At 38.8% G+C, this 27,877-nt stretch overlaps 1 protein-coding gene across 10 annotated transcripts in view; it reads right to left on the bottom strand.

Moving 5' to 3' along the window:
* LOC126457568 (nuclear receptor coactivator 7) overlaps positions 1-27,877 on the bottom strand; it is a 799,075-nt gene that overhangs the window by 160,673 nt on the left and 610,525 nt on the right. For 8 of the 10 annotated variants that reach the window (XM_050093982.1, XM_050093984.1, XM_050093986.1 and 5 more), the window contains 3 exons: positions 19,330-19,492; positions 18,337-18,559; positions 13,992-14,066 (listed from right to left, as the gene is read on the bottom strand). In XM_050093982.1, coding sequence (XP_049949939.1) covers positions 13,992-14,066; positions 18,337-18,559; positions 19,330-19,492 — 461 coding nt within the window. The remainder of the gene's footprint in view (positions 1-13,991; positions 14,067-18,336; positions 18,560-19,329; positions 19,493-27,877) is intronic. The other 2 variants (XM_050093983.1, XM_050093985.1) reach the window with 1 other exon arrangement.

The raw sequence follows: 27,877 nt of genomic DNA, 5'->3' as shown, positions 1-27,877 counted from the left end.
CGAGCGCTGCGCCGTGACCCCGGGGAGCTCGTCAGGCTGCTGACATTTCGCCGTGGTGTGTTCAGCAGCCAGCAGGCCAGCTTTAATGCTCCGCGATAAGCGCCTAGAGGTTGTGACGTTACTCCGCCACGGAATTACGCAGAACTGGCAACGCGACGAACAATCAAGAAACTGCACCGACACTACGAGGGTCGTTGACAATGGACCTTGCAAACCACTGAAGTGCATGGCAGAGGGTGCTTCACATCGTACCACTTATGAACACTAGAACAGCGGAAAATGCGATATCCTACACAACCGTGGGGATGGATCATTATTTTGACCCCAAATGAGATTTTCATTAAAAATTAACAACACGGTTAAAGTAAGACCTATACTTTTTTCTATTCATCTTTATGTAATGCCAATCAAAGTTTTGCCTCTAACAGGGAGAAAACAGAACAATCGGATTTCTATATTTTTTGTATCTAAGGAACATGTAGTACAGAACTCATATGAATCCCCAAAAGCAGCTCAGTGCAACTCACAGAAATTCTTAAGAGAATTAAACTTTTGAAGTTTTCCGAGCATCCAACAGACTAAAGCAAGATCGATTGTTCGATGGGTCGTGTGGGTATGTGGTAGAACGTTCGCCACCCCCGTTGCCAGCCCGGGTTCAATTCCCTGGTGTCAAATTTTTAAACAAATATACATGCTCTACCACTATTTCCTTAGTGAGCAAAATTCAAAGAAGAAACAAATTTGTAATGTTTTTAATATAAACAATCTCTACTGACGACCTTTTATCAAAGCTCAGCAATTAATAACTTTTATTTGCAATGAAAATTGGATTTGTGGAGTTGTATGTAACTGGCCTTATCCCTCCACCTTCGCCTGCATTTGTGTTCGACACATATTGAGCACCCTTCCCCCTCCTGCTCTATCTCCTCCGATCGTCTCTTCCACTCCCCTCCCACTGACCATGTCCTGCACCCCCCTTCTCTTATCCATCTCCACGTCCCCTTCTTCCTTTCCTATCTGCCCACTACCCCTTCACACATTCCATCTACTTCATACATCTCTCCCTCCTTCCCTCTCTGTCCATTACCTCCTTCCTCTCACTCTGTTTATCCCCTACCTTATCAAGTTCAACCTGTCCCCGGCCATGCTCATCGGCATGCGTAGCCCCTGCAATTCCGTTCAATAAAGCAGGCTGCAACTACTCCTACAACACACTTGCCTACATCTCAGGGCACAGGAAAACATTTCTCGCCCGAACATTTAGGCTGCCATGTGAAGAATGTTAATTTGATAGGCCGATATTTTTCCCACACAACATGCATGATAATAATGACGATGATTGAAACAATATTCAGAACAGCAATTACCAGTCTTAAACACGACTGACTTTTTTTCCCCAATCCTTACGTACCTCTTTCACACTTCACGGAAATGCTCATTGAACATGCACCTTTGTTTGAAAATTTTCATCAAACCAGGCTCGAACCCAGCCTATGAGTGCTCTACATCATAGGCACGCTATCCGTCGAAAAATCTACGATACTTTAGGGTTCTTTAAGATACTCAGAAACTTTCGAAGCTCATTTTTGAGAGTTGCATCGAATTGCTTTTGTGGGTTGACATTTAACTACTTAACATAACCACAAATATATTAAAAAATACAAAATGTCCTGTAGCCGTGTGGTCTTCCTGCAATAACACATTACTGTTTCAGATATGCAGTGTTGCATGCTTTCACAGAAGTTGCTAACTTTTCATTCACTTGTTTGTTTGTAAACACTGAGATCTACCTTTGAGCAGGTAACTGGTAGGTCTCCTTTTCATATACATTTTTCTTAGACTCTTTTCTTGTATTTCTCACAAATCTCGTAGGTCTCATTTCCTTTGCTCATTTCCAACGTGACACTTCTTTCACTTTTTTATTTGTCTGATCCTATTCTTTATTCGATTGGCTTTTGTGCTCCTGTCCCACTCTTTGTTGTTTGCCGTTTATTAGGATATTTTACAAGACATGCATAGACCATCTCCTGGAAGCAACCTTTCTTGAATATTTACGAATCACTTTATCAACGGCGTCCACATTATACTTTGTGCCGTTACAGACTATAACCGTTTCCGGTTTCTTCTTTCCTTCTTCGCCCGCTGATGGGCTGCAAGTTGTGTGTTTGAGAATAATCACATTCTCTTACACTTGGCACTCTCAGTGTGCACTCTGGCTTATCAGCCTTTTTCAAAATCTTGCTGGAATGTAAGTCAAGATTATTCTTCCACACGCAGTTGGAGCCTCCTCGACGATTCTTGTTCGTTATTCCCACAAGTGATATTTGTTCCTGTTGAATTTTCTCGACAGGGTGAAGGGATATGAAGAAGTTGCCTGTTCCTACGATTACTCTTTGGTTTTGAATGGCTCCATGAGGCCGGTTGTCTCATCAGTCTTCCTCCTTGCTAAGGCATGAAACGGCATTGCAAGTGTACTTAGATTCCATGTCTGCACCTACCCAAAACTCAAGTCCGTATTTGTCAGAGTTATTTGGCATAAAATGGGTATTCCTGCATCCTGCTTAACTTGCAGATAACGGTTCATAAACTAATATTTTCATCGCGGCGGTAACAGCAGAGTCCCTTTTGCACGATCTTGATCCACAGTTCTGAAGCAAGAGTGATCTTGTCAGCAGGGATGCGTTAAGCTCGTGACTACTTCTAGTCGAAGTGGAAGAATCGGTAAGTTCATGGAATTTGTCTCTTGTCATTTTATCTCTGATAAAACTATGCCTCTAACACTACTGAAGGACGTCCGAGGATACATCTTTAGCAAGTAAAAGCACCTGACATACACGATACCAAGCATTGTCTAATTCCTCCACGATATGGTTCAAGTAGTGTTTTTTAATTTCATTCTGAGCATTTGATCCTGCAGTTATATGTAGTCGTCCAGTCGGTGGGAGCCGTATGCAGGACATGAACTGCCTTTCTTCCTAGCGACAGCGTGTTAGCGACATTCCAGTCCATCTCAAGACGCCATATTCACTGTTGCTCCAGTTGACACATGTGGGGGAAAGAACTGCGATGGGGAGACATCTACCGACGGTAACACCTCTGTCATGCCGTCATCGTCGTCGTCGTCATCGTCATCATGGTAAGTCACAAACTGACTCAATATCTGAGTTCTCGAAAATACACGAGATTTCTTCGCTGGTATGACCACATGACCACTCTGACGTGACATATCTGAAAACGCCTGTTATAGAAAAACTACAGGAAAAAACTACTGACTGATCAGGCGATTAACAACAGCAACACACGAAATACGAATGAAAAGTTACGTTGCAATGGCCAGCGTGTAAACTTTTCCGACAATGTGGGATCATCATCATTATTCAAGGCAGCGATTGTTGACCAAAACAAAATGTAACGTAAGTACTTTTGTAATTAGAAGAACAGCAATATTATAAAAACTTACACCAGGAGTCAATTGACACTTCCCGCTATTCTAGATATTTCCATGATATTGTAAAAATTCAGCAAAATGCTAGGAAGGAAGATTTAGTTAAATGTCCCGTCAACGGCACGGTCATTACAGACGTGGCATACGCTCTGATTACGATACGATGGCGAAGGAAATCGGCCCTGCCCTTTACGAAGGAACAATCCCAACATTTGCCTGGATAGGTTTTGAGAAATTATGGAAAACCTAAATTTGGATGGCCAGGCGGAGATTTGAACCTTTGTCCTCCCGAATGCGAGTCCAGTGTGCTAACTAGTCCGCCACCTCACTCGGTAGCCAAGTGCAGTACCCTATTTGCAAAAGTAGAATAAATGAGGCGAAGTCACAAAGTGTGGTGGAAAGATGTTAAAAAGTGACTCCAGCAATGCGGAAACAAAAGGTGAAAGGTGTCTCCTTTCGTTGTTCTTTTGTTAGGGCATGCTCCCGTTCCATTCATTTGTAGAGAAATGTTTTCGAACCGGCCCTGGGTCTCCCATGTCTCAGACAAATCTACGAGCATACGTGCTGCTTTTCTTTGTAAACGTTCAGTATTCCCTGCTAGTCCTGTTGGGTAAGACCGCTCACTTGATTAATATGCAACGACAGGTCGCAGGGTGTTTTGTAATCATTTTTTGTAGATTGACGGCATTTTTCCAGTATCGTAACAACGAATTAAGACTGCAATTTGCTTTGACTCGACTGAACCTATGTGATAATTCCATTTTATATTAAGAAATTGATACACCCAGCTATTTATCGCTAGCTATTTATATACAAGTTCAGTAAGTTTTGACGTAAACAACAGACAAAACAACCGGCCATTTTTCAGAATAGAAGAACAATACTTTTAGGTCACACGCTTTGGCACAACCGCTTCTTGGAAAGAAAAATAAAAATGTAAAAAATGGAGGGCGGCAATAAAAGCCCCTGTCAAGAAATAATGGAGGCGAGTTTGGAGACAACAATGCGCGAGGATAGCAAGGCAACACCGTAACATTTAACAGTCGTTACAATGATAACAAGTGGCATCGAAATCCTATTAAAGAACCCCAAGAGTAAATTTTATGAAGATGTGACGACTTGAACAGGTAAGAGTTTCTAAAGTGGTAATTTATTTAAGTTTCTGCGACGTTTTCGTACTAGGGATTAGTGAATGTGTCCAAAGACGGCCACAACGAATAGCCACATATTTGTCTGATTCATGTGAGAGCATCGCGGAGATACTGAAAAACTATAACCAGTATTCCACAATCTCTACGTACACCTGCCGTAGTAATCGCAATGACAAGATCAGCATAATTACAGCGGAAGCTTTTAAGTAATCATTTGTGGTGCTCCATACGCGAATGGAATGGGAGTAAATACTAAGACCTGGTACGGTGGAAAGTGCCCTTTGCCATCCCTTTACATGGTTTAACAAGATGCAGACATTACGAAAATAGCAACATTGCATGCCCTGATCAATTCTAAAATTTACAGTAGATTTTATTTTTGTTTTTAACAGTTGAGTAAAGGCGTTTCTGGGTTTTACGAGCCCTGTAAATCTTCCAATACGACCGTGCCTTGAACAGCACGGTCTTTGTCAAACCAACATTAGAATTTATTGCCGCTTTTATCTTTTATTAGAGAAGTTGATTTTCGCATTTAAAGATTGAGCCATCATATTTTCTGCTCGCCGAAAAGAAACCACTCTCTTTACGTGTACTTTTTTTGAATTCTATTCTAGAGTATTGTCCTTTACGACGAAGTTTAAACTAACCCAAGTTTGTCTACAAACCGCAACGAAGACATATACCCTGTATCTGTATGCAAATGCGCGAACTGGTGTTCTTGTTCACTATGACGATTCGTGTGGGCTCACATCCTATTCCAGGTCATAACTCTACAAGTCACTTTCTTCACTTGCGTGTCAATGTTGTGGCTTATTGAAGCTGCTTCGTAACTGGCTTCGCGCGACTGAGCGTTCCACTACAGAAAAATATGAAGCTGTCACCTAGATAATACGCCACAACCCCTCAGTCTCAATAACCAGTAACCCAGACAATGCAGTAACGGCAGACAACAGCGGGCCGGTCGTGTGGAGAAAAAAGTCTGCAATTACACAGTTCTTTTTGGGCCAAGTACAAGTTCGTACTGAGCAAGGTGATCTCCTCCTCCTCCGTCCCACCGGCTTAGTTGGAGGAACCATTCCAATATTCGGCTTAAATGATTTGGAGGAAAAAAATAAAAATGGGAAAATTATTACGTCCAGAAATGAGGGAAATTGTTCCAAAAAGGTACTGGAAATTATGTTGGTCTTCGTTTCATTCACTAAAAACTCGTGTTTTTCTGTGGAAACTTGTTACGTCGCAAAACCACTACTTGCGCAGTGCGCACTACAGCTCCACTCCCGCAGACTTCCTGCTAAAGCTCTCTCGCAAGGTACTGGAAGGACCATATAGAGGGCAGCACCGGGAATGGAACTAGCTGTCTACATTTTGCTCTCATTCTTCGGACAGGTTGGTGTCGACTTTCAGCCTGACTTCTGTTACACGACAGAAAACAACATGCGGCTCACCAAAAAGAGGACACGCAACGTGAAGCTTCGTGCTGTTAACTTTTTTCTCAAAACCGAAACAAACGGCTGCCCATGGCGAAACTGAGGGGAACCTTCAGCATTGTGAAAATATTAATTACGATGTCGAAGGGAAGCAGCAGGTGGGAACACTTCTGTTTTGAATCGCGAAGAGGACAGTCTAAAATGATTTCTTCGTCTTCATTTTGCAATCCAAAGAGATTTAAGAAAGGAGAAACTGCTCCACGGAGTACGGTACCGGTAGTGGCAATTCGGGTCATCACGTTTTTCTATAAATATAAATTAACTAGCAATAGCTCGCGTTTGAGGGAAAAAAAACAAACCTTCACGATTTTCCTGAAATATCTCAATATTTTAAAGATACTGAAATACTGATTTAGCAATATTTTCTTTGATACCCCCCTCCAACAGTCCGCGCGTGATAGAAGCCTGCTTTGTTGGGCTTTTTCTCGTACTGGAGTAGGTATGTTTTTGTGCCGTCCTGAAGCACTGCCTTGCTTCTCTCTTCACCTGTTTCTTTGTGCTGTAACGTGCGACTGGTTTAATTCATTTCTCCTGGACGTAATATTCTGCCTATATTACGTCTTTAATAAGCAAATTAACTCTTCGTAGTGCCTTTTACATATTGAATGAAGCAACTGCGAACAGTGAGTACAGGACATTGTGCCAGATGTGAAAATATATCACATTTTGCAGGAAAGTAGTCATGTCAGATGAAGAGCTACTGATGGGCTAGAGGACCCCGTAGGCGAGAATATTCGCCAAGAGTGCTCGGGCTTGTCTTCAGATACTGACACACAGTCTGATTCGCCTATTGCAGCCCTAACTTATGCAGATCTTAATATGTATCCAGAAAATAGGGTTGGAACAGCAAAATGGTTCAAATATGAAGCCCCTCCAGCAAAAATTACTCGTCAGAATACTGTGACAATGCAGGGAGTATGGTACTCGAGGCTGTACACAGATATTTTTTGGAATTACCCGAGTACCTTGGTGTTTTGTAACCAGCAGGATTCATGACACCACAGTATCACTATACTATGGGCCACTGATGGGAAAGTACCAGATTTTTTTACTGCATCAATGAGCAAAGACGTGTGGGGAGAGGGAGCAGGGGGAGGGGGGGGGGGGTGTTCCATGCTCATTTCCCAGCTGTACAATTTGCCAATAAGTTTACAAAAGCAGATAGGAAGGAAACGGATAACATGGGAGCAAACAGAGAAATATTTAATGAGTTTGTGAATGTCTGCATGATAAGTTTGTAGGACAGGAGCATGGACACTGCAGATTCAAGCAGCATACTCCATATAACCCAACAAATATGTAAATGCACTCTGTGATGATGGAACTTTTTACATCCTACATATGGAAGTACAGGCAGGCAAACAGCTTTCTGGCGCTTGTCAAGCACCGAATGATGCAGAGAATGTGGTCTTCCGATTAATTCCACACAATGGCAACTCAGGCAGAATGTGGCAACAGACTTATTTTACTACTATAGCAGTCACTAACTAACTGTACGTTAATCATTGTCTCACATTAAAAGGTACTCTACAGAGGAATACGAGAGGAATTCCAGAACTGCTGTCAAAGGATACACCGGGAAACAACAGAATTTACATATTTGGAGAGAAACCAGGAAACCTGTCTCATTTGCTCATATGATCCAAACAAGAAACAGAACAATCATGTACTAACAGAATCTGCCATGCACAGTAATGAGAGCATAGATGATGGCAGTGCTGAAGCAAATAAACCTGAAGTGATGAGATTTTACAGTCTCTCAAAAGCGGGCATAGTAGCTGCCAATCATCTGAAATTTGAATGTTCTGTTTCAAGAATAAGCAAATGCTGCCTCAATTATGCTGTTTTTCAGCTTGCTGGAAATTGCTAGACATTTAATGCCAAGCAGAAGATACCTTACAGAACTGAGTAAAGCACATATGATCAAATGTATGTAAATTCCTACATTATCACATGGCTTGAAGCCCTAAAGCACGAGGAGTAACTGAATCAATTTAAACACTAAGCTGTCACTATTGCCCTAAAAGGATTAACAGAAATATAGGGTGATTATAATTAAACTTTCAAACCACTTTAGAAATAACACCACTGGTCAGAATGACATCAAATTGCAACAGAATATTATGGGAGAAGGGGGAAAAACATATGGCAGAAGAAGAATAAATTGTTACAAAATATAGCAACAGATGGCGCTGTACGCATCATAATTTAATAGTGATGAACTACAAACTGTGGAACCGCTACGGTCGCAGGTTCGAATCCTGCCTCGGGCATGGATGTGTGTGATGTCCTTAGGTTAGTTAGGTTTAACTAGTTCTAAGTTCTAGGGGACTAATGACCTCAGCAGTTGAGTCCCATAGTGCTCAGAGCCATTTGAACTACAAACTGACAAATGAATCATACAACAATGCCTAAGGTGTACATTTGGCGTTAAACAAATTTTACTGCTCATGTGCATGGGGGTACAGATGTGGTACTGTTATTTGTGCAAGCCCTTCCACCATGGCAACGTCAAATCAAATCAGAAGGCGAAAATCGGTTTTTTATTGTCTTGAGGCCAAAAACCGCATAAAAAGTGTCAATCAAATCAGATTATTAATTTCCATGTGACTGCTGCAAAACATGTTCAATATGCTGTTCACTGTTTTCTGCAACAATTTGAAATCGAGAAACAGCATGTTGCGCAATGTGTGCCTTCAATGCAGCTAAGTTTGCAATTGGAACACTGAACGCAACTTCTTTCAGATAGCCCCACAGCCAGAAGTCACATGGAGTAAGATCAGTTGATTGGGATGGCCAGGCAGTGGGGAAATGTCAGCTGATAATTCTAGCATCTCCAAAATGGGGCTTCAACAGCTGCTTAACTGGATTTGCAATGTGTGGAGGTGCACCTTCTTGCATGAAAATGATCCCATTCACACATCCACGCTGTTGGAGAGCTGGAATGATGTGGTTGCGCAAAAGACACTAAATAGCGCTTACCAGTGACGGTACAGGTAACAGGACCAGAAGCACCTGTCTCTTCGAAAAAATATGGCCTTACGATAGATGATGCAGTAAACCCGCACAACACAGTGACCTTTTCAAGATGAAATAGTACTGGTTGATTTGCATGTGGCTTTTCTGTTGCCTGTATTCAACAATTCTGTGTATTGACATATCCTGTCACATGGAAGTGGGCTTCGTTTGTCCACAAAACCTTCCACAGCCAATCATTGTCCACTTCCATGTGAGTAAGAAATTCTGAAGCAAAGGTCTCTCCTGCTGGCAGGTCAACAGGAAGCAACTCATGCACATGGGTAACTTTGAATGGATAGCAAAGAAGGCTGTTTCATAGGATTTTACCCACCATGCTCATGGGTATGTCCAATGTTTGGTCAATTCTCCATGCGCTAAATGTTAACACACCATGACTCGTCTCCTCCTGCATTGCTGTGGTGACTGCTTCCAATGACGTCGAATTAATTCGTTTCCTCCCTCTACCAGGTTACACACAAAAAAAGGCCCAACTTTTCGAATTTCCGAACCATTTACTCCAGACTCACAGCAGTCATAGGACAAACGCCTTTTTCCAAATCCTTTATCAGGAGAGATGTTGCGAATCTAATGATAAATTGTGTGTAACCACCGCAGACTGAAATATTTTTAGGTTAAGCAAAATGTGTGTTTCATTTTATATTTTAATGTATTTGTAATGATAAAAAAGTAATTTACTCGACAGATTTAGCTTTGTGTGGAACTTACAGTTAAAAAATGTAAAAACTAAAATACAAAAACAAATCTCCAGTGCTTTATCTTTGCAGTCTCCCACCACCCCCAAAGTCCAACCATCTGGCCACAGAGGAGCATTCCCCTCTGACCTCTGGAGCAACTGAATTACATTCTCCATCAGGGATTCAACTACCTCTTGATGTGCCCTGAAATGTGTTGCCTACTATCCCCCCCCTCCCCCCTCCCACACACACACAGAGGTATTCTGATGTCCACTGAACCTACACAAAATACTCATCCATCCTTACGCAACCCCTGCTTCCAACCCCTTACCTCATGGCACATATCCCTAAGATAGACCTGGATGCAAGACCTGTCCCATACATCCTACCACCACCACCACCACCTACTCCAGGCCAGTCACAAACATCACTTATTCCATAGAAGGCAGGGTCACCTGAGAAACCAGTCATATGATCTACAAACCAAGCTGCAACTGCTCTGCTACATTCTATGTGGGCATGACAACCAACAAAGCTGTCCGCTCAGCACGAATGGCCACTGAGAAACTGTGGCTAAGAAACAATTGGACCACCCCTGTTGCTGGGCACGCTGCCCAACACGACATCCTTCATTTCCATGACTGCTTCAGGCCTGTGCCATATGGATCGTTCCCACCAACACGAAATTTTCTGAATTGCTCAGGTGTGAACTGGGTCTTGTCTGTTTTTGGCAGAGGCCTTACTGGCCGAAAGCTTTATTTGTGACAGTCTTTTTGTTGTGCCTATCTGTTCCCCACAGAGGACTAATGAGTGGTGCAGGACTGGCAGTTGATCCTGAAGTTAAATAAATGTAACATGTTGCACATACATGGAAGAAGAAATCCACTAATGTAGAACTACATCATTTATGAAACATTGCTGGGGACAGTATCTGCCATAAAAAAATCTATGAGCAACTATCTGGAGAAATCAAACCTGAAGTGGACAGACTGCAGTGTAGGGAAGGCAGATGCCAGAGAGATTCATAGGACAAATCTGAAAGAAATGTAACTCATTCATGAAAGAAGTGACCTACAAAACACTTGTTCAACTGAGTCTTCAATACTACTCCTCACTCTGAACTCTTACCAGGTACACGTAATCAAAGAGTGACTTACTTCATCACATGATTGTTTAGTTCGTGTGAGAGCATCACAACAAACTACAGCAGCAGTTCTACAAGAGGCATCGTGCATCACAGAGAAGTGTATTACAGACATTCTGACAGATTTTGTGCCCAGAGGAGTCTAACAACATATTACTTCCTCCCAGATACATCTTTTGAAATGACCACAGTGGGTACATTTGAGAAACTGGAGATAATACAGAGGCTTACTGACAGTCATTTTTGCCACACACCACTCACGAATCAAAGAGTAACAGGGGTATGAGTTAGTCGTACCACAAGTACCCCCACCAAAGACAGTCAGGTGGCTTGCCTAGTACTGACAGATTTAGTATGTGCAACTGAATCAACACATTAAGTCTGCAATAGCAGACAGCACACGAGTTGTCGTTGGCTCATCAGTTTGAAAGAAATTCAGGTGGTTGTCAGGCAGCTGTGGATGCAATGGCAAAAAATTACTGCAGCTAGTGAGATAATTGAATGCCCTGATACTATGAACAGGGAGGATGGCTACAAGCTGCATTCATCAGAGCTTGTCCAACAGGCTCTGTACAGTTGCTAGGAGCCAGAAGACTGGAGTGTAAGGAATAAGCAAGCAGTAAGTACATTGCTGTGTGGAATACTGATGTATTCCCGCAAAAAATACCATCCCTGGATTTAAGCAACCAATTTCTTATTGTCTCCATAACCTAACGGTTTTGATGTCCTTAGGAGAACTGCCAAAAGTCTGTTAAAATGCCAGCTTTCATTTTGTACTTTCTATTATGTTTTTCAGAATGATTTAGCCCAACGCCCAGAAGGATTTTACTCTAAGTGGCGTAGGCAGAGGAAACATCTACACAGTATCCAATCTGCTTGTAAGTAATAGTACAATTATTTTTCTATTCACCCTTCAGGTGTGCACCTCTCATTATTTATGTTACAGTAGTGTCCCCCTTCTGGTGTATTACAAGTTTTCCTGTTGCATTTGTACATTAACGTAATTATTAATTTCAATCTACTATGTCACTAATCCAACTCTGTAAGCTTGTTCGCTCAAAGTTCAGAAAATGATCATTTATAGTGTAATTGGACAGTAATTAGTTCATTTACATTGTTTGAGCATTACCTAACATTTGTTACTGGTGATGGCAACCTAACATTATTTGTAGTAACCATTCTCATCTCTCTCTCTCTCTCTCTCTCTCTCTCTCTCTCTCTCTCTCTCTCTCTCTCTCCCTCCCTCCCCCCTCCCCCCCCCTCTCATGACACCCTTCGTCCTGCTCCCCCCCCCTTCCCCAGTTCCTCATCAAGTTCTGTACTGGCAGATGGCAGGAATATCCAGTCCAATTACATTACCATACATGAGCTGATTAGACAAAATTTTGACATTGATGAACATGAAAGAGGCTTCACCAAATTCCATTTGGATAAAGTAATTTTTTTTTTTTTTTTTTTTTTTTTATCAGCAACACATACACCCATCACTCTGTAGAGCGGGTACTTTCATAACTGTATGAAGAGAAGACTTTGCTTGCTCACACAGTTTTAACTCTTTGCAGTGCAAATGCCGTAAGAATAAAAACTGCTGGACCAACACTTATTCCATTTCTTGCTAGCTATTGGCTACAACCTCAAGGGATGGGGAGAGGGGGGGGGGAGGGGGGGGGGCGAATCAAGTGTTCATCACATCAAATGCCCAAAAGAATAAACAAGCAGTAGGAATAATTTCCTGATGTTTGGTTCCATGTAATTTGAGGCACATGTCCTTTTGCCTCAAATAAAAACGTAAGCTTGTGACTAACATCTCACCCAAAATATTGTAAACATATATCAACCGAAAGTATTTTAGATGTACTGTGTAAATGAAGGTTTCTAGTAAAGCATCCTAATTCCTCAGCTGTCACAAAATATCGCCATAGGAATGACTTATTTTAACAGCATATTTTGCAGTCAACATATCTGTCAGTGGATATTAATTGATGATCCCAAACGTCGTCTTATATTTTTTTTATACTGCAAATGGTTTTCACATATTCCAAAATAGTTCACATTAAAACTCTTCATTAGGGAGGCATTTTTATTACTGTTATATGCATGTTACTTACTCATTCACAACAATATCACATTATTAACTGAGTGTCAGCACTGCCTGAAAATACTTCTTGCCAACATTAATTTTCCTAACATATCAGGAAATATGTTCAGCAACTAATTGTTTTTAGTTCAACTGACTATGCAATCTAAATTGCATGGAACATGTTTCAGGTGCTATGGTATCAATAAAATTTCCAAACTGCAGTTCTTTCTCAAGCTGCAGTTTTCATTACTGTACATAGGATTTATGTTAACTGATAACAGGGAGAGTTCGCAATACATTTAGTTAGATCATATGCGATTATCCACTCCAAAATGTCTCTAGTTTGATTCAAATATAATATCACATTATAATGCGCTTACAAGAGGCCAGAAACAAATTTCGCTTAAGCTTACATGTAACAGGTAAGTATACCAACAGTAATAGCAAATTTCAACCGACAGGTTGCATCTTTTGACCTTGTGAGTATCTTTCATTAGTAACTGCCATTTTATATAATTGCAAAATGTTGCATACTACCAAATAGTGCACTGTGCTGGAAAGGTGTACTTTGTGCAGGGTGCCTTGCTAACTTCAACAGTGAAATGTGCACAGAATGTGTAAAACTAAGTACAAAACCTACATGACAAATACACCCGATTCCAATACTACTAAACTCAACTGCTAAAGTCCACTTCTACTGACTATTCTAAAGCAAAACATCTATTAATTCAGAGTGTGTATTGTATCCAGCTGCCAAAAAAGGTCTGCCAACAGAGTTTAAAATAATGATTTTTTCTTTTATCTACAGTGATATTCAAAATATAAAAAAATGCCCTTTTGAACTGCAATGAATGCATAAAGTACAAGAAAGTTAATCTAGAAAAATTATCAGCATTAACCAGGGGTCAAAATTCTGGCACATTTTATGGCAGCAATACAACCAACACACTTCCAAGGCCAGCTGTGCCCACCTCCTCAACTGGCTCAGATTCGGAAGACACAGTCTTCAAGATACTGTACAGCTTAACATATGGGGCCTTGATCACCTGCCAGATCCCAATACAAGACATTAGCCATCACAGTTATCATAAACCACTAGAGATAAATTACTGAAAGAGCCATTCAGCAGTATAATTTTTAAAACTAGAACAAGTAAAGAATTAGTAAAAGACAAAGTCAAAGTAAAAGAAAACACATTCTCTTTAGCAAAAAATGGCATTCTTTGTGGGTAGAAGAACCGTCACTGACTCATAGTGAAATGCCATTTAAGCTATTGCCTTCATAATTTGGCAATACCATCTACCTGAATTCAAAACTCTCAGTGACATAAATATGATTCAAATTAATCTTGAGAAAAGCTGAATTTCATTTCTTCACTTTTTCCTACTGTCTAAACAGAATGATATTAATTCTGTCTTGAACAGTATTTCAACAATACGTAAGGTAACTCCATTCTATAAATTGGAAAATTGCCATTTCATTATGAGACAGTGTAGTGCCTAAAGTTTTTTGGAAATTGAAAATGCAGCCAATAAGAAAAAGAAGTTATTGTAACACTGTCTACAAACAGCCATCTTCAGATGAAAACTATAAATTTAAAAGTGGGAAATGTAACTTCTTTTTCACTTAGTGCTATCTGCACAGTGAAACCTCATCATTTAAGGTGCTGATGCATAAAAGCTTTCACCAAATTATGAGAAATAATTATTTACAATTAATTTTTCCACAAACAATTAAAAACTCACACACAAAAAATATTCTTAAAATTATTCTCACACAAGTGTGTGTGTGTGTGTGTGTGTGTGTGTGTGTGTGTGTGTGGTTTTTCTGATGAAAAGCAACAGCTCTTGATACAGTAAAATGTGTAAATGAGTTCAGAAGCTCTCTGAAACCGTATAAAATCATCACAGAAAGAAAGAAAAACCTACTGCCAAAGCTTAGATCCGTTTTGTTTGTACCACTGAGATGAATTAAGATTTTTAAATCTGCAAGGGAATGAAGTTTTGCCATATTCAGCTTTAAATATTATTCCATCTGAAGTACTATGTACTTACAGCTGGTTGCTGTTACACATCCTGATACAGACAGCTAAATTAGGTTATCACTGTACTTCCAACTGTGCTGGTCGGTCACTATTAAAATATAATGTGCAGTATGTTTACAAACACACAAGATATAATTCAGATGAAGGAAAGGAACATGCATTCCATGCACATTCATAAAAACATTATTGACGTTTCATAAGCACACGAGTGTGAACATTCTCATAATCCATTCAAGTAATATTAAATTTTATTAACACTTAACGGGAAACAAAGTCATTTAATGAAAATTAAATTCAATTTACAACAAAATCAATGGTTTCAATATAATAAGAAACTTGTTTCTCCTCCAAAAAAAGACTTTTATTAGCAAAAGCTCTTTTTGACGTGTTCATTCAAATTTCTAGGTAAAAGCAGCTGAAAATTATGGTATGTATCTGAAGATGCCTGCTCTACAGTGAGATGAAAAATTGTTACTTTATGTAATAACCCTCATAGATTTTTTAATAACTAGTTAATTGTTGTATCATTCAGACAAGCAGTATGAAGCATGTTAAATTATTTCTAAAAGTTGCTTGAATTACTTTCCAGATGCTTTGCCAGTTATTCAGCATGCTCCAAATCCATCCCCATAACACAAAAAAGGTCAAATGCTTTCCAAAGCCATATTGCAAAACTGCATTCTAAAACAAAGCTTTCATAATATTTTGCAAAACTGCAGCTGAAGTAAACAAATATTTCACACTGTAACATTGGAAAACACATCTGCAAGTTAAAGTGCCAAAGTGAATGATCCAACTGAACACACATCCAGGAAACTAGCTAACTTTCATGAAGCTATCAAAAGATAGACATAGAAGAGGTAATCAACATCCCTAAAATAGTTTCTGGGAACTGAAAAACCACCACTAAAATTTTTCTTCTGGGTCTTACTTTTTAGTTTACAAAAGCTCCAAATATAATGGTATGTATAATCACCTTCCCTTGCCAGAGTGGTATTTTTTCGAACAACTTACAGATGAAGAGTGAAAAACAAACAGAAATGCAGCTATATAAAAATACAAGCAAAATTATGTTGTTAATAGGGAAAGTTGCTATACATACACTGCCTGACACAAAAAGTGAAGCACATAGAAGAGGAAGAGGAAACAAAATAAAATTTAATGGGTTGAGACAGTATATGATTTATTTCAGTGGGAAGTCAAATTTATGAAGTACTTGGCAGTATGAGCCCTCTTACCAGTATGACAGTGGCCTCCCTGTGGCCTGGATGCACATACGGAGTAGGTTAGGAAGGGTGTCTAAGCCATTGTGCCTTCTTCTGAGGCAAGTTAATCCAAAACTGTTGTTACCAGTCCTCGATATCCTGGATACTGGCACTGCGACTGAGTTTGTGTCTGAGCTGGTCCCATTCAGATTCCACTGGAGACAGATCTAGGGATCTTGTTGGCCATGACAGTACCGCAACATCACACAGATAGTTCACAGACGGAAATGTCATGTGTGTACTGACGAAAAATAACCCCACGAGTATGTCACACAAGAGATAACACATGGATGTTCGTGACATACCGCTGTGCTGTCGGAGTTCTCTGAATCACTATCAGCAGTGATCTGAAATCATACTCTACAGCCAGCCACTTCATGACCCAAGGAGTAACACAGTTGTGCCTCTCCAACATGTTAGAAAAATGTGACACCTCTATCCATGTTGCCATCATTCTTGCCAACAAGGCTCATCTGGGGTAGTGCAGAACTGTGATCCATAGTTTAACACAATGTTATGCCATTTATTGGCAGTCCATGCTTTCCAGTCATGGCATCACTCTAAGTGCAGCCATCTGTGTTGTTGTTTTAATGGTAGCATATGCATGGAATGGTAACTTCCTGGTCTGGCTGCTGTTAGTTTCGGAGTATGTCGTGGGATCTCACAGAATGCCACAGACAGTCCATAATTTTCTCTCAGATGGCAGCTGCTGATGTGAAGGTGCTACAATGTACTTGGCATACAACAAGGTGATCCTCCCTACTGGTGGTCAGACATGATGGTCAATTGGAACCTAGAGTAGTGTTCCTGCCCTCACGTTCCCATACAGTCTAAACTGGGCTACCGTCACATCTGAATGCCCCAAATATCTCAATATTGCACAAGTCGACTAGCCGGCTAAACAGAGGCCCACAATGAGAGCCCTTTCAAATTCTTGTCAGGTGCTGATAACAGTGTCCTGCATGATAACATGGCATTTCCATGTCCTTCACCCAGTGATCATACAACATCTGTGGCTGTTCACACCCTTTATATACCCTACGGAGTCTGGTAACAACACTAAACACAAACAATGCTACAACACTCTGGCGGCCATTCTACCTGTCAAAGAGAACTGCAACTCATCATTTACAAGTTCATACCCACCCATGTTGTATGTGTGTAGGAAATTACTTATATTTCTGACCGTGTCTTCTGGGAGCTTCACGTTTTCCATCAGATAGCGTATATTGAAGTGCTTTGTGGAAATAACATAAGAAGCAAAGCAGAAACTTGATAGAATTATAAGCTATGAAACCTGAACTGAGAAATCTGAACAGGAGTGAAATCTGGAGACAGGTGTAAGAGATGGTAATCACCACCAGTTAGTCAAAGTTAGAGAAAGGGGATAGGCTGAGCTAAGTTCCACTGTGATCTACGATACAAATCTCTGTCTCAATGAATTTCAAAGTTTGATTATCATTTTCGTTTATATTCTGTGCCCCTCTTGCTTTAAGTATCCAAGCAAATTTTTATACCACATTTTTTAACTTGCTGTTTCCTTTAAGCTTAAGTTTCTATCAACTGCATGTTGCTACTTGTTTTATTTCCACATATTATAACATTAAATACATATATTTTATGTAAGAATATTTTCCCACCAATATAAGCTAGAATTTTTTTAAAGATTGCAAGTCAAGTCTCACAGACTGATCATGTAATGCTACATCTCCCTGTAGCTAATGTGTGTTTGTTAAGGTGACATATTGTTACACCCATATACAAGGTATTGGGTATGAATCACCTCTTCAGAGTCTATTAAGACTTTATGGCTAAAGATAACAATGTTTTTACTAGTGGTGTTTATGACCCAATTCAACCCCTCAGATACAATCATATTTAAAAATATAAATTTTAAGCATGGGATAGAACTTTGGTGACTTCAGCAGGTCTCCCCAACAATAATAGTCTAATCAGAGGGCCAACAGGTTTGTGTACTACAAGAAACACTGGAGATGTATGACTTACCTCCCACGATTCACGTGTCAGTTCCCCCAATTCTGCATCACCATCACTGCCTGACCGAGACCTACTATCTCCTGTTCGACCATTTCCATCTCCAACTTCATCATCCCAGAGTTCTGTATCTGATTCCACTAACTCATAACCACGTGATTTGAAGTCTATTTCTTCCAGGTCACCGTAAAGATGGGGGATCCACAGCATCAGGAAACTGTACAGTTCATCAACCCTGCAAATATACACGTTTTTACCACAAACTATACAAACAAGGTAATAATGAGATACATGATATTTAAAGAAATACATTCCCAATACATAAAGGACGTGGCATAAGATTGACTAAAGTTCACATTTCCTTCTCATGTCGAAAGTACAGGGCAACAATTTTAAAAAAATAAAACTTCCTGGTAGATTAAAACTGTGCAACAAATCAGGACTCAAATGTGAGATCTTTGCCTTTTGAGGGCAAGTGCTATACCCACCTGAGCTACCCAAACATGACCCATGACCCTTCGTCACTGTTTTACTTCCACCTACCTTCCAAACCTTACAGCAGTTCTCCTACATAATCTGCAGGGAGTTTCACATCAGCACACATTCCACTTCAGAGTGAAAATTCATTCTGGAAACCATACCCCAGGCTATGAATAAGCAGTGTCCCCACAATATCCTTTCTCCCAGGAGTGCTAGCATTTTAAGTTCTGCAGGAGAGCTTCTGTGAAGTTTGGAAGTTAGGAGACGAGGTACTGGCAAAAATAAAGCTGTGAGAATGGAACATGTATCATGCTTGGATAGTTCTGTTGGCAGAGCACTTCCCTCCAAAACCTGAAGGCCCCAGGTTTGAGTCCTCATCCAGCACACAGCTGTAAAACAGTCTTCCCTATATGTTACATTGATTATACATTTCATGTGTGACAACTGCACATTAAAAAAACTTTTGAATTCTCAATTATGTATAAAATTAATGAAAACTCATGCTCAAAAACCTCTAATACTTGCCTGTTCCTGGGTACACTGAACCAGTATTCTGGCCTCATTTTCTTTTTCCCATATGACATAATGGGGGTTGACTTTGGAATCTTTTTATTTAATGGTTTCCCCATTCTCAGTGTTAAGTAAAGTGGTGGGTCTTCACAGGATCTTGCTGGTCTTGGTATCAATTCTATGGAGACAAAAAGAAATAAATTTTCAAAATTGGTGCAGTACTTTAAAAAGAGATTTCAAATTTAGCTTCATATTCAAAGTCCATAGTTATTTTAAAGAAGCAGTCACAAAGAGATTCTACAGAAAATAATTAGTTTTGATGTACTAATTTAGAAGACATTTATCAGACTGTAATTCCTTGCCCTTGTCCACAAAAATTTAAATCTACACCCAAGACCAACTTAACAGAAATTCCACAGTACAAATTATTTATCCAGAAGCCTGTCCCCATATGCAGACAACAAAGACACAAAGAGACAGGGGCTAACAAATACAATGACATCTACCAAAAACACCACAGATTCTCCCATTTTCCCAACAGACAGAAATATCTAAACACAACTGCATTACTTTTAATACCAATAATATTAATAACAGTACTATCAATAGTGATAATAATAATAATAAGTGATAATGCAAGAAATATAAAAACTGAACAGAAACATCATACTTATGACCAGAATACAGTATATAAGAGTTTCAGAAGATCAGGTGTTGTGGACGCAATGCTCTAAAGAAAGTATCATTTGGAGAACGGGAAGTCAAAAGCACAAGAAATAATGTGTAAAATAATCATCTTATTTGTGTTACACCTTCAATAACAGAGACTTTTTCAATTTCACACTTTAAGTAGGTGGCTGTTCTTCAGTTGAAGAAATAATCAATACAAACTCAAATAAATTCTTCATTACTGAATGTGGTCCCTGAGAAGGTTGTTGAATAGGTAATAGCAACTAAATACGCCAAAGGTGCAATATAATAAATATGGTAGCAGAGGGGTGTGAAATTGCATAACGGCACAATAGAACTCAGTTCTTGAGCTGACTGGCTTGAATCCAACATGATCTTAATCAGGGCCTTGCAGTGTCCCTCCAAGAAGAGAATTGACTGTATGAAAGCGATCCTTTGTGGAGAATGCACAGAATAGAATAGTTCTATTATTTCAGTCTCACTTTCACTGAAGATTGTAAGAATTACTTTGAACAATAGTTTTTACAAACATTTGTGCTGTATATAAAAAGATGATATAAATAACGTTCACATTTAAGAATTTGGAAGATGAGTCATAAAACAACCTTGGCATATTTGCAATTAAAACATGCAGATGCCACAAAGAAGAATTTAAAGATAAAATATATGAGCATTATTGTTCCTGCCAAGAACAATGTCCAAGAACATGTGCTTACATAAAATGTAACAAAATATGAAATGCATGTCACAATGAACACTTAAAAAAGAAACAAGAGACGGTGCAGTGTCTGAGGGAAGGAGAGGAATTATTATAAAATTAATTATATTCACCAATGGCTACACAAGTTTCTTCACTACAGGAGCTCGTAACTGCTATTGCGATTCCACAATAAAATGACGTGAGGAATGGCACTCAATGCCAGTTTGCAAAATGGTTATGCAAACAAGCTGGGGAGGAAGAGCTCCTTGTCTTGGAGATCCCCATTTTACAATATGATGCAGCATTTCATACTACCAGGAACTGTTATTTTTGAATAAGGTCTTACAGTTTACACAGTTGAAGCCACAGTAGCTTACACAGCACTCTCAAAGGATATTTGCATTTGTGGGTACAGGGATGTTTCATACATGCAGAGGTGGTGTACCTCCACCACTTTCTAGAGAAAACTCATTACGAGTACTCATTAACTGGTAACACTATAACATACTTCCTCAGCAACTGCTATTTGTGAATGATATGACAGAGATAGAAAGCATATAATAAGTGAGGAGTATCAAGAGCAAATTAACAAAACATGGAGAACTATTTGTGAATAAGAGATTTAATCACTAATATAAGGATCTGTACGAACAGCAATACTCAAGGCTTGTAGGTGGTCCCAGTTTTTTTTCATGAATTTTCCTAAGAAAATAACAACCAGATCACTGCATTGTGCTACTTGGCATATTTGGGAATTAATATAGGTTGATATGAAATGAAGAAATTTTGCAGATTTATGATCATACAAACAGTATTACTTTCATATTAGTAAGAATAACTGCAATAACAATATCAGCCAATAGTGACTGTAGCTACTGAAATTAATTCATCTATTGTGATTATGAACCTTCATCAGTGCTGAATTTTAAAAGCAATTGCTTAATATCAGAAAGTACTGTATGAAAGTATACTCTTGCACTAACTTCTAAACTCTGATTCCTTCTTCCCCCCCCCCCCCCCCCCCCCCCCGCCCCCCATACATATACAAATCATTAGACACAAGTTCTTTTTTTAAAAAATCTGAATCTCTTTTCAGTAAATAGGAATGCCTATGAGACAAAGTAAGCCAACATTAGTATTAAGTTACCAAGTCCAACAACAAACAAAGACACCCCCCCATTTTAATAATATTATGTGAACCGGCCAACTGCTACAGACACACACATAACAAACCTTCAAAAAATAAAAAATAATTGAACAAATTACAGAAGTATACCAAACCAAATTAATTGTATTTCTTGAGCATAAACTTTCCATAGTAACTTTAAGTGTGACTGAATGTAGTGAAACTGCACATACATTAATGATTCAATAATAAAAAGTAAGCAATTTCAACTTTATTAGTAACATAATAACATGAAATAAGCAATATTAATACAAATGCTAGTTAAACAAACAGAGGTCAAGTGATTAAAATAGCATTCCTACTCCAACTATACCTCTTATTAAAAACATGCATTACTCTTCAGCTTTTAACAGTATTCCAGTATGTATACTGTATTCTGAAGATATGGAAAAATGTAACTCCCATGCAGTATGTAGAAATGCAGTGTAGTATTAAGAAAGATGAAGTAGCAGGTCACTTCATTACTTTTCTGTGAACACTGTTTAAATATTTCAGAACTGCCAATGGTCTATGCACTTTGCAAATTGTGAATTTAAAAATGCATGAATTTGTATATGGAATGTGCACACACAGTTCAGTACAGGAGTGTGATGTCAACTTTCAGTCTTATCTACTTATAAGAAGTCGTCATTTCTTTGGCTGTATAAACAGATTATGTTGAATGATAGCCACATACCCACTGCAGCATGTAAAATTATCAACACAATGCCAAAATGAGTTTGTGCTCCTATTTACTTGAGAAGGAGAAAGGTGATGGGAGAACACTACAAAGCAAAAAATTTTGTGTAAAAATAAGTTGACTTATTAAACAGGCTCAAAATTTTCATGGTTCAGTACCAGAACCAAGTCAAAAAGATGCTAATACCGACAGGTATCTGGATAATTATGTACTGCAGGGTTACTTATCCCTACTCTCACTCCCCCCCCCCCCCCCCCTCTACATCCCCCTGCATCCTTCTATCTTATCAGGATTGAAGCATACGAAATTAATACATGAATCTTTCATGAGCACATCAATGTTTTATCTAGCAGACAGTATCCTCTTCCTCTGTAGATCATTGTTATTGCTACTTCAGCCAAATCCGTGTTTCTCTTTTTCTAAAATATGACTGTTCCCACTGTTCAGTGGACTCTGAAACACTGTGCATACAAGTATTTGACTTTACTTTTGTACTTACAGCTTAATCACTGCTACAGTGCTATGGAAGAGACTAATCTTAATTCATGTGGTGCGCAAGTGAAAGATTGCCTTCCAAATCATTAGTATATTAAAGTACTACAAAAACCATGCTACAAAAACGGATTTCACTCATCACACAACTTTTAATGCTGTGCACTGGTGTCATTCTCATGCCACTTATTATTTGTTTTCTACCCACGAACATGCTGAAGATTGATTTATTATGCAAAAAATGCTGTATTACTGCAAATGGCATCACACTCCTGTAAATATCATACAAAGTGTTAACAGAATTGTGAAAAACATGCAGTTTCACACATTATAAGAAGAAATTCATTTTGCTTTAATTTTACAGCACTGGTATCATTCAGGTTGGTATAATGGTCATGACAAAGAATAATGCATGAAGTAACATGTAGCTATAGCCGTTGCTGAGATGATCTTCAAGAAGAGACTGTCATTTACTTGCTTTGTTGTTTCTGTCCTGGCAGAATTAATACCAACAGAAAAGTGAAATATTATCTGTTTCATAACCTGTAACCTGTTAACACTTTCTGGTCACTGCTTATGGACTCTATGGGGATACAAAATTCCCCTTCCTGCAGTAACTGCTTCCTATTTCAAATTTAAAAAAATTAAAATAAAATGACCTGGATACCTGACAAAATTGTGAAGAAGGTCACCAGAACAGTGGTGGGAAGAACTTCATTTATGTTTGTGATTTTCTAATTACATCAAATCACATTATTTACAGATCTATTAGACCACATAATTGGAGAAATCACAAAGAAAATTAAACAATTTTTTTCCTAAAACTAATTTCTGTACACACTGTGCACAAATTCCTGAGTTATACCTGTAGCACAGGTTTTTTGTAACATCCATATGTAAATATGCACTATGTGAAAAACTGAATATGCAAATATCAACACCAATATACTCAATTCAGTAAATAGGTACCTTTGTATACCAAGAAAAACTAATGCAGTATTGTGAGAAATGTGTACAACTGCTGAAACTACTGGAGTAAGCATAGCAATGCTAGTGTACCATGACCGGAAAGTGTTAAATGTACTAAAAAAAGAAACACAAGTTATATTGCAAAGTACAAAGATACATTTAGTTTAAACTCATAATCCACCCATAAACCAGTTTTAAATAAAATGATGTGAAGACTGAATGAGAATAAAATTAAACATACTAAAAGCTTACATTCCAATGAATGACCAATATTCTATGACAGTCTCTTAAAATACAAGTCAATGCAGCATTGAAATTTATCAAAGACAGCTGTCTATGATACAAGAATAATAAAGCAGAGAACTGCACAATGCATTATTTAAAAAAAAAAAAAAAAAAAAAACAAAAACAAAATGCCAAATCTTTACTGATTACCCACAATCACAAAACATTCATGAAAATCTGTTAATTTTACAACTCCAGCAAACCACAAATAACAACCACGTATCACGTAGCAAAGTTATTTTGATATATAAACACCTACCCAAACCATCGAGCAGAGGATAGTTAGGTGCATGGACTACAAGAAAAGAAGAAAAAGAGAAAAAGAAAAATAAGATCACTATATAATGGTCCATGTATCATAATAACTGTTGTAATTTAGAATACAGATATGTGCTCTCATAGTGAGGCACATCTGCACAAAGTTTCCATTTCTCATTAGCAGAAACGAAATTTATAGATTTATCACTCCCTTTTGGAGTTCTCTTGGAATAATCAACGTAACAGAACTTATACTTATTAAATCAACATCTTACAGTAATTGAACATGATAATATACTGTCCATTACACACACGTGAGTAATTACCGGAAATGGAAACTTTAGGCAAAATGTACAGCTACAGTTGTTAGCACTTTTATTGCAATATTCTCTATTGAATAAAAGAAGGTGGTATGGTGGCTATTGCACTTCCTCTGTGATTAAGTTTAGGGGTAGTTGCGACAAGAACTATCATTTAAGTTTACTATTTTGTACAGTGCATCAACCACTGAAAGTATTTTACAAAAACATTATTATCCAGCATCATGAACTAGCTGCTCTCACATCTGCAATGTTTCTCATTATATGCTGCAATAGGTACTCTCAATATGGTAACTATTTTCTGTGTGGCTCTATACATAATGTCATTAAGAATGTACATGAATTATATAGTCATAGTGCAAAAATATGTAAGGTTGGAAAGGAACTGGTCTGTAGGTGGTGTAATGGAAATACAACAGTTATCTTTTATTACATCCAGGGATTAAACTATTTTGTTCCTCCACCACTGTAGCTGGAATCCCACAATTGCCTTCATCTCAATTTGCACTAGCTCCAGTTTAATTCTGACCTTCACATGTTTCGATGTGACCCCCTCCCAGCCACCACCACTGAACCGACTTCTTCACTTTAATGCGATTCTGTATCCATCAATCTATAACCTCGCTTCAATTATTATTAATATGTAACCGCACTACACTGTTCTCTCCTCTTTCTTGGCTCTATCACGCTCTTTCACACAGAATTCCCCTTCCTACTCTAATGCAAGCTCACGCCAATCACATTATTATCCCAGTCCCTTGATGACCCTCCTCCCTCTGTGCCTAGCTCTCTGTTCCTGTCACCACTGTTTGTTCCTCCCACATTGGCAACATCAGGATGCCTGAAAAATGTACCCACATGTACATAATACATGAGAGTTTGTTTTGTTTTGTTTGTTAGCTCTGAACAGGAAATTACTTGGAAGCTGAGCTTTCAGTTTAATCTTGGATCTGCATCATAACAACTCAACCACACAGTGAGTAATTATCTTCATTTTTTTGCCCTGTTTATATTCCATCCAGGACTTTCCAATGTGGGCAGTATTGACGAAAATACATGCCTAGTAGCTGCAGTAACAGAATCTGGTCTGCGCAGGTATTTTATTATTGGACTACTTGTTGTGGACTACTAGTACATAAATTTTATCAAAGGATACCTCACTGGAAAAAACTAAGATTATAAGGAGACAGAATTGCTCTCCTATATTTACATTCAGGAGTCCTAATTTCTTTCAGTATTGTTGAAACATACATTAATAGCAACAACAAAAAATTGTAGCTTTCAGAATTCTTTGTTTCTTCATCAGGAAGGATGAAAGAGTATGTTTAGTAAGGTTGGTAAGCAAGGGTAAGTCACACAGACTGGAAGTTGAGAGGAACCACCTGACAGGAGACTTGATGATTAAGGCAGGCAGGCAGCAAAGACCAACTGAAATTTAGCTGGTCCATTTCAGAATCTTCCTTGATGTTAACCTCCGTATCACAGAAGTTCACGCCCATAACTTTGTCTATATAAATCTAAACAATAACTCCACACTGACAACAGCTGCCGCCACCCCCCCCCCCCCTCCCAAACAAAAAACAATCCTTTCCTATAGCTGAAGCATCCAATGCAAACGTACCTGTTCCCATAACTACACCTCATGTCTTGTCTTGTCCACTAATACTTCTTCCAGGAAGTTTCTTCTTCCCACTCTTTAACAAATAAAGCTCCACTATCCAAAAATCTCGTCCTTGTCACCCTATACTAACATGAATGCCTCAATGTATCATTGGCTAAGGCTGGGAATTTCTCAAGTAAAGGCCTGAAATTATATTTTTCCTTGACATCCCCAGAGCACTATATGTCATGGTTCCTATCATTGCAGTCATTCCTGCTGTAAAACTTGTCCCCAGGCAGCCAATCACTACCACCTAGTCCATTCACACCATGGGTAAATTATACAATCAAAAAGAAAAACCAAAATGTGAAGCCATACAAGCCTTTTACAAATACATGTTCACTGCACTTTTTTAAGATAAAATGGCCACTACTTAAGTGGCCAAGCATACAAATGGACCCAGAGTGGCCTGTCTTGGGGATACCAAGTGCAAAGTTGCTGAGCAAAGTTTATAGTATGACTTCATGGACCCAAGTGTTTTCTACAGCACATGGACCATTTGGATCCTCCCATTCAGCACTAACTTCCCTGCACTCTAAATATGTGAACTTGCTCTCTCATCTATTTTCATGTACTGCCACCCTTCTGGACTTAAATTCCATTAAAAAACTTCCTCCCATTTGTCTGTTTATACACTTTTTTCATTGTTAGTATTTTCTTTTTACTCAGTTTCTCTCTTATTTCATTTTCCCTTCCTCCTCCTGTTTTTTCATATTCTTTTTCATCTTTTTTTATCCTTTCTTATTTCTTTTTACTGTCTCCCATCTCCTTTTCCAGTATCCTCTTATATCATAATTGCGCTGTTTATTTCACTTTTTAAAAATCATTCTCGCATCAGTCTGTACTGCTCACTTTCTTCTGCCATCCCTCGGCTGAAACTGTACTAACTTTGACTGCCTGCACACTATGACTCCTCCCTCTTAATCTGTGTTTCCCCTCATAATAAAGACTGTTGAATCACTTTCAAAATGGTGTACAAGTGATTTGTCTCTCCTCCTCAATCTGTCTTGAATTTAAGTGCCTTCCAGCCATGCTGGCTCCTTATGACAACTTATTTTCTTTGCTTCCTTCCGATACATGGCGATCGAAAATGCATCTGTGAAATTAGAGGTGGGTGGTTGGCTTCCCCCCCCCCCCCCCCCCCTCCCGAGTACTGTGGCATAAAGGTCCCCCGGTCTTCTGTGGCTAGTTATAGACTAAGAACATAATGACAATTTATTTGGTTTGTTACAACAATGGCCTCTGTTTTAGTGGAAATAACTTCACAGCAATCATACAATCACTACAATGTACAACAGAAAACACAGTGTAACAATGATGTAGA

The sequence above is a fragment of the Schistocerca serialis genome, chromosome 2 (assembly GCF_023864345.2).
Source record: "Schistocerca serialis cubense isolate TAMUIC-IGC-003099 chromosome 2, iqSchSeri2.2, whole genome shotgun sequence".
Lineage (NCBI taxonomy): Eukaryota > Metazoa > Arthropoda > Insecta > Orthoptera > Acrididae > Schistocerca > Schistocerca serialis.
This window is presented reverse-complemented; position numbering and strand designations above follow the sequence as displayed.